This window comes from Papilio machaon, chromosome Z (genome assembly GCF_912999745.1).
Source record: "Papilio machaon chromosome Z, ilPapMach1.1, whole genome shotgun sequence".
Classification (NCBI taxonomy): Eukaryota; Metazoa; Arthropoda; class Insecta; order Lepidoptera; family Papilionidae; genus Papilio; species Papilio machaon.
Genome location: NC_060016.1, coordinates 1,339,460 through 1,354,738, shown reverse-complemented (window position 1 = coordinate 1,354,738; position 15,279 = coordinate 1,339,460). Strand labels below are relative to the sequence as shown.

The 15,279-nt window shown below is 39.3% G+C and overlaps 1 protein-coding gene across 9 annotated transcripts in view; it reads left to right on the top strand.

The window, feature by feature from the left end:
* LOC106715917 (basement membrane-specific heparan sulfate proteoglycan core protein) overlaps nucleotides 1–15,279 on the top strand; it is a 56,976-nt gene that overhangs the window by 32,437 nt on the left and 9,260 nt on the right. For 7 of the 9 annotated variants that reach the window (XM_045686037.1, XM_045686039.1, XM_045686035.1 and 4 more), the window contains 37 exons: nucleotides 407–466; nucleotides 752–760; nucleotides 1,774–1,907; nucleotides 2,148–2,241; nucleotides 2,349–2,483; nucleotides 2,702–2,950; nucleotides 3,202–3,398; nucleotides 3,585–3,706; nucleotides 3,996–4,215; nucleotides 4,417–4,593; nucleotides 4,877–5,019; nucleotides 5,099–5,267; nucleotides 5,360–5,571; nucleotides 5,751–5,966; nucleotides 6,044–6,319; nucleotides 6,621–6,729; nucleotides 6,914–7,005; nucleotides 7,410–7,643; nucleotides 7,842–7,935; nucleotides 8,070–8,179; nucleotides 8,571–8,748; nucleotides 9,079–9,271; nucleotides 9,381–9,538; nucleotides 9,789–10,007; nucleotides 10,093–10,279; nucleotides 10,979–11,305; nucleotides 11,647–11,860; nucleotides 11,968–12,159; nucleotides 12,238–12,523; nucleotides 12,636–12,786; nucleotides 13,001–13,181; nucleotides 13,348–13,559; nucleotides 13,732–13,911; nucleotides 14,010–14,109; nucleotides 14,243–14,342; nucleotides 14,572–14,801; nucleotides 15,018–15,145. In XM_045686037.1, the coding sequence (XP_045541993.1) occupies nucleotides 407–466; nucleotides 752–760; nucleotides 1,774–1,907; nucleotides 2,148–2,241; nucleotides 2,349–2,483; nucleotides 2,702–2,950; nucleotides 3,202–3,398; nucleotides 3,585–3,706; nucleotides 3,996–4,215; nucleotides 4,417–4,593; nucleotides 4,877–5,019; nucleotides 5,099–5,267; nucleotides 5,360–5,571; nucleotides 5,751–5,966; nucleotides 6,044–6,319; nucleotides 6,621–6,729; nucleotides 6,914–7,005; nucleotides 7,410–7,643; nucleotides 7,842–7,935; nucleotides 8,070–8,179; nucleotides 8,571–8,748; nucleotides 9,079–9,271; nucleotides 9,381–9,538; nucleotides 9,789–10,007; nucleotides 10,093–10,279; nucleotides 10,979–11,305; nucleotides 11,647–11,860; nucleotides 11,968–12,159; nucleotides 12,238–12,523; nucleotides 12,636–12,786; nucleotides 13,001–13,181; nucleotides 13,348–13,559; nucleotides 13,732–13,911; nucleotides 14,010–14,109; nucleotides 14,243–14,342; nucleotides 14,572–14,801; nucleotides 15,018–15,145 (6,288 nt within the window). The remainder of the gene's footprint in view (nucleotides 1–406; nucleotides 467–751; nucleotides 761–1,773; nucleotides 1,908–2,147; nucleotides 2,242–2,348; nucleotides 2,484–2,701; nucleotides 2,951–3,201; nucleotides 3,399–3,584; nucleotides 3,707–3,995; nucleotides 4,216–4,416; nucleotides 4,594–4,876; nucleotides 5,020–5,098; nucleotides 5,268–5,359; nucleotides 5,572–5,750; nucleotides 5,967–6,043; nucleotides 6,320–6,620; nucleotides 6,730–6,913; nucleotides 7,006–7,409; nucleotides 7,644–7,841; nucleotides 7,936–8,069; nucleotides 8,180–8,570; nucleotides 8,749–9,078; nucleotides 9,272–9,380; nucleotides 9,539–9,788; nucleotides 10,008–10,092; nucleotides 10,280–10,978; nucleotides 11,306–11,646; nucleotides 11,861–11,967; nucleotides 12,160–12,237; nucleotides 12,524–12,635; nucleotides 12,787–13,000; nucleotides 13,182–13,347; nucleotides 13,560–13,731; nucleotides 13,912–14,009; nucleotides 14,110–14,242; nucleotides 14,343–14,571; nucleotides 14,802–15,017; nucleotides 15,146–15,279) is intronic. The other 2 variants (XM_045686038.1, XM_045686036.1) reach the window with 1 other exon arrangement.

Sequence of the window (15,279 nt, the reverse complement as noted above, 5' to 3'; positions counted from 1 at the left end):
CTAAATTCTTTTAATCCAAATAGGAAGAATTTTTTAAATAAATGCTTAAAGTTCTTAAGTTTATATTATAATTAAATAAACAGTACTACTTTTAACATGATTACTAACTGTGTGTTTCAACTGCAGACATTTGTGTAGACAAATATTGTTGTCTCTCTTTTTTTCAAAGATAATGTAAGAGATGACATAATGTCAATAAAAATGCCAATGCAGTGAAAGCCTACAATAATATTTATCGGCAGAGGACTAATTTAATATTTATTATCAATTTTCTTTTAAATTAATTCATTTCGGAAAACCAGGTAAGAAGGTTTTTAAATTATTAGAGATGCTTTCGCAATAAAATCGTGATGGATATTATTTAAAGGGATATCAGAATTTATTAAAAATTATGTTGTCTTTCTAGGACAAGATTATACTGCGTTGAAATTGAAGACATACCCGAAAACTCAGACTGTACGAAACGGTAAGTTATCTTAGTATAATGATTTGTTACAATATTTGTTATAACAATTTGTGTTTCGGTCAATCTAATAATTATTTATGGTTTTCTAAAGATTGGTGAGTTATCTCTTTGATTTTATATTTGAAAGAGAAATATCTTCTAAAATACTATTTTTTTTTAAATCTTATTTTTGGTGGAGGGCAGCGGACATGTTTAGGTACAAAAAATTAGAATTAAATAAGATTTTCGTAACATATTCTGATTTTATTATTAATTAAAATTATTTCTTCCATGGTGGTGGTTCAGCCTTCACTGGTGAGTCGAGTGTAAAATATACTTGGGTGCATTTTAATTGGGATACATTATTTTCATATAACGATTAATTCATTTCTTTTATAATAGGATTTGTACATTTCAATTTATTTAATATTTTTAATCGTATTCCAAATTATTTAACCTGTAATTGTTCTAGTAAAATGTGTAAACTAAATTACACTTCTAAGTACATTATACTTATATTTAAAAATATTTTCACTGCCGATATATAAAAACATCTCGTATCTATTTTTGTTTTGATAGAGATATTCAGCGGTGGAATGTCATGTGTAGAAAGTTCATTCAGTTCTAGTTGTAAAAATTTTTATATAGTTCATTTAATCGATAGAACAGTTACAGACACTTTTTGTATAAAACAAATAATAATACGCTACTCATTGCATGACTTTGGGTTTTTTTAAATTGAAAGGTATTTATTATTAATAATTCAATAATTACCGAAGGGATTCATTTGATATGAACTTTTATTACCTTAATTACATTTGTTAGTTACAAAAAAACATTATTAACGGTTTTATTTTTAATAATAATGAGATGTTTGATTATTAATATTATTTAACATTTATATTTAATTCTAAATAGGAAAGAGCTTCATCATAATAAGGGCGATTTGAATGGAGAAAAAGGAAAAATATTTAATTTTAATATTTTTAAATGCTTATAATTATTTTTCGTATACATATTATTATTATTATTCATTCGTATCATGTTTACTATTTATTCCAGATCGTTATTTTCTCTAAATCTCATTGATTACTTAAAAGGAATAATTATTAAAATAACAAACATTTAGTTAAAAATCGTTTAAATTTTTAATTATTTAGAGAAATTGAGAAAACACCGTATACATATAAAGCACGTCGTATTTGAATTAAAAATAGAACATTTATTATACGGTGCATTACATTTTTACTATTGGAATTGAATGCTGATGCATCCTTGGGGCTGCCTCTTTTTATACAAAGAGATAGTTGAAATAATTTTTCCTTTAGGTGGAGACGTGGTCTTTCAATGCCGTGATGAGGGTCCCTTGCGTGCTCCCGTACGTTGGATCAAGGAAGGTGGTAGGCCTTTCAAACCTGGCACCGTTGATCGCAGGGGGCGTTTAGAAATGACCAAAGTGTCGGTGAGTGTTGAGTAATGTCGAAGAATATTTACTAAGTATATTTACTCTGAAATTAAAAGTACGAAAGTTTGAATGGATGTATGGATGTTTGTTAACACGTTACTTCAGATCGGCTGTACTAATCTGGATGAAATTTGAATTAGACAAATATAAAAAATTGGATTGACGCAAAGGCACAATTTTTTTAAAATAGTAATTTTATAAGCGATAGAACTTTTATTTAATTTTAAATATTTTCAGGTATCGGATAGTGGAGTCTATATTTGTCAAGCACCTGCATATGCCGGCTATCCTGGCTCCGAAGCTCGAGTCACCTTGATAGTTGAAAGCGCATGTAAGTTTTAGGAAACATTTATTTATTTTGTGAAGAACTCTACTTTACATTAATTTCTACAATAAACTTAAAATGATAAAATTAACAATGTATTCTGTACCTTATAGCTCAAGTGCCAAAGTTGCCTTTCACACCGTGCAATTTCTCTGAGGCAACCTGCGGCAACGGACAATGCATTCCGAAATACGCGGTCTGCGACGGCAAACCCGACTGCGATGATAGATCCGACGAGGACTCCTGCAGTGAGTTATCTTTTCTTGTAAAATAATCCTGTCTTATCTTTTTGTATTGGAAAAACACAAGTTATAATTTGATCTTTTTGGTTGAATATTTGTTCATCATTCCTCTTCACAGTTCCCATTTTAATGGTGCCTTCTTCAAAACCTTTCCATCAACCTTTATATCAGCAAGTACCCCACCCCACCATATTAACTGTCTTTAACTTTAACAATTGTTGCAGATCTCAATGGTCAATGTGAACCGAACCAGTTCGTGTGTGACAACAAAAAGTGTGTGTTGAAGACGTGGTTATGTGATTCCGAGGACGACTGTGGTGATGGCTCGGACGAGCGCGACTGCCGCGCGGAGCCCGGCCAAGCGTGCTCGGCCGTAGAGTTCGCTTGCGCCAGCAACCAGCAGTGCATACCGAAATCATACCATTGCGATGGTCATTTCGATTGCCAAGATAACACAGATGAAATCGGCTGTGGTAAGTTTTTTATACCCTTGTATAAGCCTACCCTTGAGTGAGAGTACAGTGTCATAGCAACGGATATAAACTTTTCCAACTAACTCTATTTTAATTGTAATAGAAATATTTACATGCAAATTATTGTTGTATTTAGCCATCACCAATGACGACTGTACTATAAATACAAGAATCTATAAAATTGCAAAAAATGTGAAATATCATACTTATTTTTCTGCGTCACCAATGTAATGAAAAAAATATTTCATCAGCCCCGGTGCACGTGAAGCGTCCTCCGGCGCCAGCTAACGTGAGACTGAACCCTGGAGAGAGCTTGGTTTTGGTATGCGAAGCGGTCGGCGTACCCATGCCGCTCATCTCCTGGCGGCTAAACTGGGGCCACGTGCCCCCTAAATGCACCTCCACCAGTATCGATGGTGTCGGAACTCTTACCTGTAATAACATGCAGGTACAAAACTACTTTTATTTGCAACCTTATTGCTTGTCCATATAAAGTAAAATTAGTGTAAACAGTGCAATACTGCCATCGAGCGCGATGTTAGTGGGAGGGGAAGTCATTGACAAACCTTCTGATCTCGACTTATACTAATAACATTATCTTTTAGAATCGATTATAATAGTAGACATTTTTTAGCCCGAAGACAGCGGAGCTTACTCTTGTGAAGCTATCAACAGAAGTGGTACAACATTCGCTGCTCCTGACTCCATTGTGTACGTCAACAAAACTGACGTCTGCCCAACTGGATTCTTCAATAGGTACGTCAATGTTTTATAGCAGTTTGTTGAGATAGTCTATCGAAATAGTGTTTAATTTGTGTGTAAAAAATACACATCTTACAATGTTTAATGAATTAAATAATTTCTATTGTGTTTCAATCACAAATTTAACTAAATTGCGAAAAATGAATCACTATCTTCAAACTGAAAGAAAGATAAGAACAAAAATAAAACGTAGTTATTCAGATTTAAAACTATTTCTAGTTCTATTCTCAGTTTCACAAAATCATTGAAGTATATGTTTGCATAATTTAATTATTTCTTTCAGCGAGGCGCGTTCACAAAACGAATGCATTCGTTGTTTCTGCTTCGGCGAGTCGAATGTGTGCCGAAGCGCTGATCTGTTCACGTACAACATGCCGACGCCGCTCGGTGAAGGCGGCACCCGGCTCATCGGTGTCACACAGACGTACACTGGCGAAGTGCAGATAGCTTCACAACCCATCACTGACCAGTACTATTACCAGTCCATGAGGAATGGAGCTACTGTAAGATTATCACAAATTAAAAAGTGTTAAGTAACAAATACCTTAACTTCGCTAAGGTTCGAGCTTCGCTACAAAAGAATAACCAGGCTTAGTACGAGTATCTCATATGAAATAAAAACGTTAATGATTTTCAAATTTAATTCAATATTTTTAGGCACGAATTTAATATTCAATTATATATATCATTTCACTACTTTTCAGGTTACGAAACTTGATCTAGCCTCATGGTACAAGAGCCCCGACGTGCAGCCTTTCCTTACCCTACCGGAGACGTACAACGGCAACCAGCTCACGTCATATGGCGGACACATTAGATATAACCTGTCGCCTCATTCTACAAGATATAGCACCGATAGCACACCTGACATTATCATCAAGGTGATTGCGAACTACGTTCAAATAACTTCACTATCATTTAATTACGATTTTTTATTAATTTAATAAATATTGTGAACCGCGTCACCGTCTTTTTCTCTCGGGAATTCACACATATGTGCGGATTAGATCACGATGTTTTCTTTCGCCGTAAGAACGTCGGATAAATTTACAAATGTAAAACGAAAAATCGGAAAACACATTGGTACATGGCGGGATTCGAACCCAGGAACTACAGTTTGCAAGTCAAGTGTTTAATGTTTTATGTTTTTTGTTAAATTCGTAGGGCAAGTATCAGAGCCTGATCTATAAATACGGTGGCGAAATTTCACGTGGCTCATACATCGAGGCTCGTCTTACCCCTGGCAACTGGATGAAACCTACCTCAAGAGGACCAGAACGTGCATCTAGGGAAGATATTATGATGGCGTAAGTAGACAAGAAAACATTGTTCTTCTATTGTAAATAAGATAGGTAGTACTTTAATCTTCTGTTTTTTTTTCACTAGTTTGGACAACGTCGAAATGATCCTGCTCCGTGCCGGAATCAATAACGCCGGTGTCAATATCACCGATTTCGCGATGGAATCAGCGCAGCACATCAACGTGGGCCTCGGCGCTGCCAGTCTCGTCGAGGAGTGCACGTGTCCACCAGGATATGAAGGACTATCATGTCAGGTAAACTACAAAAGAATGTTTTCAAAATATTTATACAACTGTGTAAGAAATTTTAAAAATATCAGATGTTAATTTGTGTTACTTTGATATAGAAATGCGCTGCAAATTACGTACGAGTTAAGAACGGACCGTGGCTCGGCGATTGTGTCCCGAAGAGGACTTGTCCAGAGGGCACATATGGCGACCCCAACAGCGGATATGAGTGCAAGCCTTGCCCCTGCCCGCTAACGAATACTGGCAACAGATTCGCAACCTCCTGTTCTATAAGCTCCAACGGTGAAGTTACCTGCGATTGCTTCCCTGGGTGAGTACTGATATAAAAACACGCCAGGCAAGTCATATAAACTTGCATATACTGTTTTATTGTTCCTCTTCCTTTAAAATAAGATTATTTATCAGAATGCATTCAAAATTATAAACGATTCAATATGTTTTTGAAAGATAGGTACCTAAGATATATATATAAATCTCAATGTCATCCAGATATGAGGGCTCGCACTGTGAACACTGCGCGGCAGGCTATATCGGAAATCCGCTGGTACCAGGAGACTCTTGTAAACCCGAGCCTACTGATAACTGCCATCCAGAAGGCACTAGCGTCGTCCGACCGCCTGACGAATGCATCTGCAAAGACAACGTGGAGGGACGCTTCTGCGATCAATGCAAAAATGGCTCCTTCTATCTCTCACAAGACTTCAGGTCGGATAATAATTTAATTGAATCACATTTGTTATTTGGTCATTATCAGTCGCTCAATAATTATGTTATCATTACAGACAAGGATGTGCTCTGTGCTTCTGTTCCGCGGTGTCTCAGCAGTGCACAAGCAGCACGAACCTACGCAGAAGAGCGATCACTGTCAGCTTTAATGTACCTAACGTTGTCAACCAAGTAAAAGTGTACTCCAGCGTTCCTTCCAGCAGTGCCGGTGCTATCAGATATAACGCCCCAGTAGAAACGAAACTGCAACCAACTCTATTACGAGGCGAGGTGAACTTACCAAGTGTTGATAGATCAAGACCTGCAATCTACTACTGGAGCCTACCTTCCAGGTACTAGTTCCTTTTATTACTTTATTTGTCTCTTAAGTACTTAAGCTATACAACAATAATTTAAGACACCACTTGCCACTCGAACTATTTCTTAATTTAATTAGCATTTATTTGGATCCTTCTTTATTCGTTGCTTCTAATACAGTACTTGATATTTTGTAAATGATTAATGAGGACCAACGTATTTCTTCTAATAGAAATAGTTCAAAAATAAAATAGTTGTCGAATTAATTATCAATTTTGGCGGCCGGGCTGTTTCATTGTAAAAGATCTAGCAAATGTCTTTTAATCTATTTCCCAGTTACGCCGGCGACAAAGTGACGTCTTATGGCGGGTATCTGAACTATACCATCAATAACGTTTCACCTTATGGAACGAGGAACAATGCTGCGGACATACAACTCATAAGTGTTAGTATATCATTTAACAAGACAAAATAGAATTATCAATCACTGAAGAATTCCACTGCTGTGACAATTGTATAACTAAAAAGACTGCAATAAATATAAATGCAAGTGTCACCACAGTGGAATTCTACGTTTAAAATTTACAACATAATTCAATGTTGTGACTATCACATTCAACATTTTACAGGATGTTACCTTCCACTACTTTGGTAACTTTGAACCAAATAGCGACGGCACATTAACTGCGAGTGTGCAGCTTTTGGAAAAAGGATGGCAGAGGTAAATTTTCTAGTATTTATTAACTACACTCTAATTAAGTGTATTTACTGCTTTATGTAAACATACAAAACATACGGAGGAGTTTATGGGTATTGTAGTGGACTGTATTAAATGAAAGTTCATCTTGATCTGATATACTGACGCCTTTATTGCTCCGATACGATTGAACAATTTTATAAATTAACAAACGATATTTATATTAGTTCGCCGCGACTCCAGCAAACGTAACGCTGTGCCGCACCCTTCTTTAGCGGGCAGAACTTAAAACGACACCGCGTCTTTCGGCGTAGGCCGACAAGGGATTTACAAAGAATAGAGATGGAACTATAAAAGGGAATTTCTTCCTACTCTCAATTTAACAAGTTTTCTCAAGAACGTAGCTAAATCTATTCGTCTTTTTCCAGACCTGACGGCAAAGAGGTGTCTCGTGAATACTTCCTCTTGGCGTTATCACATTTGAAGACAATATTGATAAAGGCGACGTATAACACCAATGATGTATCACCAATTTCAACCGCGAGTCTTGAGATCGCAGAGTCTAACGGCAATGGACCTTTGGCCCTTCATGTTGAACAATGCGTCTGTCCCGATGGCTACATTGGTACGTCGTGCGAGAACTGCGCCCCTGGATACACAAGGTAAGTTATATTACTATACAGAATCTATTAAAAATGAACTGTCGATGGATATATGGATATTTGTAACCAAGTATAACACTAAAACGATCGAACATATTTAGATGAAAGTTGTCACATAGAATGGTGTAGAATAGCACATAAGTTACCAAATCTCAAATTAATGAAAAATGCATATTAAATGTTGTAATGTCTTTTTAGGAGTATGGAGAGAGGATTCTACTTGAAGTTGTGCGAACCATGCGAATGCAACGGACATTCCACAATGTGCCACCCAGAGACCCGTGAATGTTACGTAAGTAATAATACTATGCTGAAAGTCGTCAATTGGTCACTAAGGGAGATCTTCATTGCAAATGTCTAATATAAAATCAATTCAGATCACTTAGCGACTTACTTCATACAAGTTAATGATGAAATTGTTTTTAGGACTGTGCCGACAACACTGATGGTCCCAGCTGCGAGAACTGTAAACCAGGCTATGTGAAGGATGCTTACGGCAACTGTGTTTATGAATCATCAACGTCACCTTCATGCTAGTGAGTATTACTGTTGCTCAGAAATACGAATAACACTTTCTCACTGAAGAATTACATAGTCATAGCCACATCACTAGAAGTAGCAAAGACTGCTCGAAGCGTACCGTGTGACTAGGGTTGCCAGGTCGCCAAAGCTAATAGCCGGACAGACCAGCCAGTTTGGCCGGACATTTGGGTAGAAAGGCCGGACACGACCGTCAGTCGACTCTCGTCGCCGGCGCTCGGCCACTCTCCTTTGCGATATGTAAAAAGCCTAACAAAAGCCGGACAACCCGGACACCGTTTATTTTGGCCGGACACGCCTGGCAACGCTACATGTGACTATAGCAGCTAATTTTTCATATATGAAATTCCTGGAATATAGAATCTAAATATATTTGTATTTTTGTAGCTGTGATCCACGTGGAGCGGAAGGTCCGTGCGACAATTCAGGTTATTGCCGCTGCAAGCAAAACGTGGAAGGCCAGTCCTGTGACCGCTGCAGGCCCGGTACCTTCGGCCTTGACTCCGACAACCCTCTTGGCTGCCATTCCTGCTATTGCTCAGGGGCTACTACTGAGTGCCATGAAGTGAGTCTGCACTGTCAACTAATCTAAACTTTTACCGATATACTTTCAACTAATACGTGACTAAAGCCTATGTATAAAACAAATAATACTTATACCCTACCACAAATTATCATAATAATAATAAATAGGCCTTATAATAAATTAAAAAATTTATTATAAGGCCCTTCGTACACAATTATCTTCTAAAACTGATTATTTGAATCGCTAAGCATCGCAACCATACAACATAAATTTCGACGATTTACGTTGCCTTGTGTACGATGGGCTTTCGATGTTACCCAGTCCTTTGTATTTTAAATTTGAAAACATTATTTTATTTTAATATATCAGGCTACACACTACTCAAGAATTCAGCTGGCAGCGCCAGTGTTCGGCGACAAGGTCGGCTACACTCTGATGGACCTACAAGGCTCCGTGGTCATCAACGATCAGTTCGTCTCTGTACCTATCGAGAGCGAGCTCAGATATGTCTTTACCAGGCCCCCGAATCAGGACTTGTACTGGTCTCTGCCAGTCTTCCCAGGTAAGATACATACTTTTAGCTATAATACAATGAAGCAGATCCCAAACTAATTTCTCGACCCTTTCAGTTTTTTAAATTTCTTCTAATTGTTTCTATTTTATTTATACAGGCAACAGAGTATTATCTTACGGCGGTACTCTGATGCTCACTCAGAGCTTTGAAACCGGCGGTATACCGGATCAAGGCAACGCTGTTGTCATCTTAGTCGGCAATGCGAGATCTATTTCATGGACTAGTCCCAACCCCATACCATCTGGTACAGCTGTGGTAAGTCAATAAATATTTTTTTTACAACATAAGCACACACCAAGGCGTCATACTGCTTTTAATCACGTAATAATCGGTATAATAGTTTCCAATGCACCAATGTTTGGTAAAACGTCTAAGCAATATTTGTAGTACGCAAAATAACTCAAGTCATTTTCTTGTACCAAGTTCAATCTTACTTTGAGTAAGTAAAATAAATCGTGTAAGACCTAATACTGAATTATTAAATTTTAATTCATAATATTTCCAGAGCTACCAAGTGCCTATGCAAGAAAGTGGTTGGTACCTACTGAACACGCCGACCCCTGCCAGCCGTGAAGACTTCATGTACATACTCCAGGACCTCAAGAGGGTCCTCGTTAAGGCTACGCTGTCTCCTAACGTTGCCTCCTCCGCCATCGCCGACGTCTCTCTGGACACCGCTTCTGAAATATATAGCACTGGCTCTCGCCCTGCCAAGGGTGTCGAGGTAACTTAGACTATGAAATATTCAACATAGACAAAGTATCAACTGGATACATCATTTTACTGATCTGTTTACGTGTTTGTTGCAGATTTGTATGTGTCCGAAAGGTTACTCCGGAACCAGTTGTGAGACCTGCAGGTCTGGGTACTACAAGGAGCCAACAGGACTGTGCAAGCAGTGCAACTGCAACGGCCATGACTGCCAACTCGGTGCCTACAGGGAGGTTGTATGCAACTGCCGACCGCCGTACACCGGGCCCAACTGCTCCACCGTTGGTGAGACTCTTTCGCTCTAACACTGTACTAAAAATAAAATACAACATTGATAACATTATGTGACACTATTTAGGCTTGATCATGGAACTACATCCGAAAATCCGCGACAGCAGTGACTTGAACCCGTTTATGCGGCGGGTCACGTTCACGTGCAAATACAGAGCGCCGGAACCTTTGACTATTAAATTTTATTTCAAGGGTAGAGAAATGCTACCCGTGAAATATTACAACGAATCCGAACTCTTTGATGACGGCTGGCGAGGCGAGCACAGTTGGCAAACTGTTTGGGACACGCGGCGTCAGGGAGAAATATACGAATGTCATACAGTAACGGAAAAGGGTTTCACCCTCGGGGTGTTGACTACGTCGTTACCAGAGAAAGGTAGACAGAAGCAGTCGATATTTGTTACATTGTGAACGTCGAACAATTGTCATGCTTCAGCTTTTAAATAAAAACAGTCGATTTCATTAAGTGAACATACTTCTCTTGATCCTCTCTTGTTATAGTGGATGAAGCCTTGTATTTTGTCCATGAACAGGGTTTGTTTGTATTGTGATGTCATCAGTGTTATATTGTACGTTGAGTTTATTCGTTTTGCATTTATATTGTGGTGTAAGAAATTCCGTGTTAAATGATTTTTTATGACAAAACATATTTTCTAAATCGATTATTAAAGATAGCCATTTTAATATCCCTAGGTGGAGAGAACAAGAACGACACCTCGTTGCCACCACCTTCACAATCGACGGTGTCCATTAAGATTGCAAACCCACAAATAAGAATTCAAGAAGTGGGAAGCTCAGTTAGATTTATATGCGAGGCTCAAAGTCTGTACACTCACAATGCGCTACGAGTTAACTGGACCAAGGTCGATGGGTACTTGCCGTTAGAAAGAACCTACGTCGATGCCCGAACTGGAGAACTTCTTATTACGAACCTTCAGGTCACTGACAGTGGACAGTACATCTGCCAGACCAGCGATGGCATATCCACAGGACAAGCAAAAGCTACACTTAAAGTACCAGGTGATTTGTTCTGTTTCTTTAATCGACTTTATAAAGTCCGGAAATCAAGTAAAGTAAAACGTTATTATTCCTGATCCTAAATGTATTCTGTATTTCGATTCAATAATTTTAAATTGTTTAAAAAAATTAATTTGAAATAATTATGGACTATAATGTATTCAATTTTTGTGCTTTCATTAATGGAATAGTTGTTCCTGACTGGGTGTTCTACGCAAAAGGTATTCTATTCCAATTATGTGCGTTGCATTTTCTTTATATGAAAGAAACTCAATAACTTTGCCGTGCAATATCCAAGAAGTTATTTATTTTAATTTTAATAATTTTCTTTTTTAATTGTTCAGGCAATCCTATGACTCTGCCGATCGTGGCGATCAGACCTTCCTCTACTGATTACTACGAAGGTGATAGGATTGAACTGGAGTGCCAGGTGTCGGGCAACCCCGCTCCCAGCATCACCTGGCAGCGAGCAGCTAACAAGCCTGTGTACAGAGCTTCTCAGTACGACACCTTCTTCATCATCGATAATGCACTCGAAGAAGATTCTGGAGAGTACAGGTAATTTATACTATATCAAAGATTCCGTCATTGTACTCGTATTTACCAATCTTGCCTCTCTGTCTATTAATAGAACATTACATCATTTTGCTGCGCTATTTTTCCAGGTGTATTGCTTCTAACTCTATGGGCTCATCAGACAAGTCGGTCGTGATCACAGTGCGCGCTCGCCCATCGAGACCGGTTAGGGAGAAACTCACGGTGTCAGCCTCCGCCGCTAACCTCACCGAGGGCCAGAGCACGCGCATCGTGTGCACGGGCACAGCCAATGTGCCCGCCGGTACCATAGAATGGATCAGGTATTTAAACAACAATATTAACCACTCTGTTTTTTTATTTAAGTTCCATTCTTTACTGAATTCCCTTAATTTACACAGACAAGATGGTGCTCAACTATTGGAGAATGTGCGATCAGACAACGGAGTTCTGTACATCGACCGCGCGACCACAGAGAACCAAGGAATCTACGTGTGCCACTCGATATCGACCGAGATCGGTCCCGTGCCCATCGTTGTCACTATCATACCTCTGAATCCGCCCTCGCCCGGTGAAGCTTCCAACATCACCGTCTCTGAGAAGAGTCTGAGGTTACACGCCGGAGCCAGCGGCTCTGTCGAGTGCAATCCTACAGGAAACCCCCTGCCTTTGATTAAATGGACCAAAGTGAGTATTACTACTATGTAACTAGTAAAAAATATACAAAAATAATTCTTAAAATTAATCTTAGCAAAAGATTTTGTTTTACGTTGGATAGTAAAAGTAAACGTGTCCACAGTATCAAGACAAGTTCGGTGCCGGTGTCAGCCAACGGTACAACTCCTTGCTGGTCTCCAATGCACAGCCGAGTGACGAAGGCTACTACGTATGCGAGGGATCTGTCAACGATGAGACTATCGGCATCATATACGTTTATGTTGCCGTTGAAAGTGAGCTCATTTTACAATACTTTTTAAAGCCGAATAATTAACATAGAAATTGCAATGACTTATTAAACTTACCAAACATCTGATCCGAGAAGACCTGCATTTAATGCACAAATTAAAATATCTTATTTCGTTACCAAGATAAAATCCGCATTTGAAAGATGGTACGTTTTAGAAATAATATTGCATTGTGTAACAAAGTGACGTATGTTGTCAGAGCGAGAGGCGCCGCGCGTCAGCGTTTGGCCGCAAGGAGAACAGGCGGTCGCGCTGGGTAGCCCGTTCATGCTGATGTGTCGCCTGCTGGCCGGTGACCCCGAGCCCGTTGTAACCTGGGAGCGCGCCGGCGGCCGCAGCCTAGCGCCACACGCTCACCTAGAGTCTAATCACGTGCTCAAGTAAGCTTTTATAGTAGTCATGAAAATTGGAAATGTCTCTAAGAATTTGCATAATTTCTTTGTTTTTACAAATTTGTGTAGATATAAGCATTCATGATCCAAATATTCTCCCGCTCCATATACGATGTAATGTTCGAAATTATTTATGCTAATTATCTTCGTACAGTTTCGAAAAGGTGGACGTGAATGACGAAGGCGAATACATCTGCACGGCGACAAACGATGCTGGCAGTGACCGGTCGAGCACCGTCATAAAGGTCCGCTCCCCGCCGGAGATATTCATCACGCCCAGCGACTACGTGGAGGCAGTACGCGGCGACTCGGTCACCATTGAGTGCCGCGCCCGCGGGTACCCCGAGCCCATGGTCTCCATCAAGAGTAAGTTATGCTAGTAAAAGTATAGGAAGTTAATTATCTGTCTAAGAACTTATTGGAAGCGCAAAACAAAATAATAATTAATGAAAAAGCTAAATACAACATTCTAAACATACATATTGTTTCTAATCAACAAAAATATCCGTAAAGTCTAAATTTTATATTTGCACTGCAGCGAGCCCGGAGATGCGCGAGGTGGTGCCTCCGTCGCGCGGTATGGCCGTGCTTCGAATTCAGTCGGTGAGCGAACGTGACGACGGCATGTACGTGTGCACCGCCTCTTCCGCCGCCGCTACTATTGACCAGCAAATAATCATCCGCGTCGACCGCGGTGACGGCGGCCTCGGAGATTTTGGTAAGTATTGTTCCGTTACAGTCGCACTCTACCTTTACCATTATTAAATTAAACTAAGCTGTACATTTTTGTGTTACATATATTATTTAACATTGTAGAGGGCAGCGGTGAGGTCGACATAAATGTAGACCAACCTTCAATTTACGAAAACAGACCGTCTAACAGTATCGCCATCGAAGGCAGGGACGCGCGATTAAGGTATACTTTTGTTTGACTTACAGCAAATTTTGTACATTACAAAATATAAAACTATGTAATCCATAAATTTAAAAGTCAATATTTGGATAACTATAAATGTTTAAAGTGTTTAAAAAATTTAATTGTGGTACAGTTGCAATGGATCTTCTGATTTCGATGTCGCCTGGCGCAAAGACAACGGTAGACTGAAATACGACGTAGAAGCGCGAGGCACCGAACTCATTATTAAAAATGTAAGTAGTTATATTTTACTAATATAATGGAATTAACTTATAAGGTATAAGTATGAGAGCATCGGTGGTCGTGATGCAACTTGTACATATCGTTGAATAAATTCAAAGATATTATGTGTGAAGTCAACCAACCCGCACTGGGCCAGCATGATTGATTGTGGCCTAGTCTCCCTAGTCTCCCTCAGTGGGTAAATATAGTGGGCTGATGATAATATAAATATGTAAATAGGCAAAGAAATCTGATTCGGGAGTGTACGAGTGTCTACTGAGGAGCCGGCAAACAGGCGAACTGCAACAAGTGACAGCGATCAGGCTGTCTGTGATGGCGGCGCCGCGCATATCGCTGCGGCCAGCCACGCAGACCGTGCAGCCCGGCCAGTCGCCCACAGTCGAGTGTGTCGTCACTGGCGACGACATCAGAGACATCGCTTGGATACCCGTCAACAGGCAACCCTCTAGGTGCGTCAATATGATAAAGAGGAATTGATTGTATTTTTTTATGGAACGAACAAACTCAAAAACTACTAGAAACAATTATTTCGCCGTCAGAAAGCTACACTATCACTGATTAATATACTATATTTATTATTATTTTTAAATACTAAATAAACATATAAGTTAACGAGTACGCGTTAATACAATTTTCAAATGAAAATAAAATGTAAATTTTTGCAGCCGTATTGAAATTCGTGGCTCCACACTGATATTCCGCCAAATAGAAGTAGAAGACGCCGGCCAATACGAATGCTTCGCTCAGAACCCCATCGCGAACGCCTCAGCCGTCGCCGAAGTCATCGTTAGCGGTAAGACTGTCCGCCTCGATTTCTTAACAATGCTTGATGTTAATACACAAACAACAGCACCGACACTGAACTATAGTTGAATAGCGCAAAAAGAGAGAAAACAGAAGAAGAACGAATATGCTTACATCACCGTG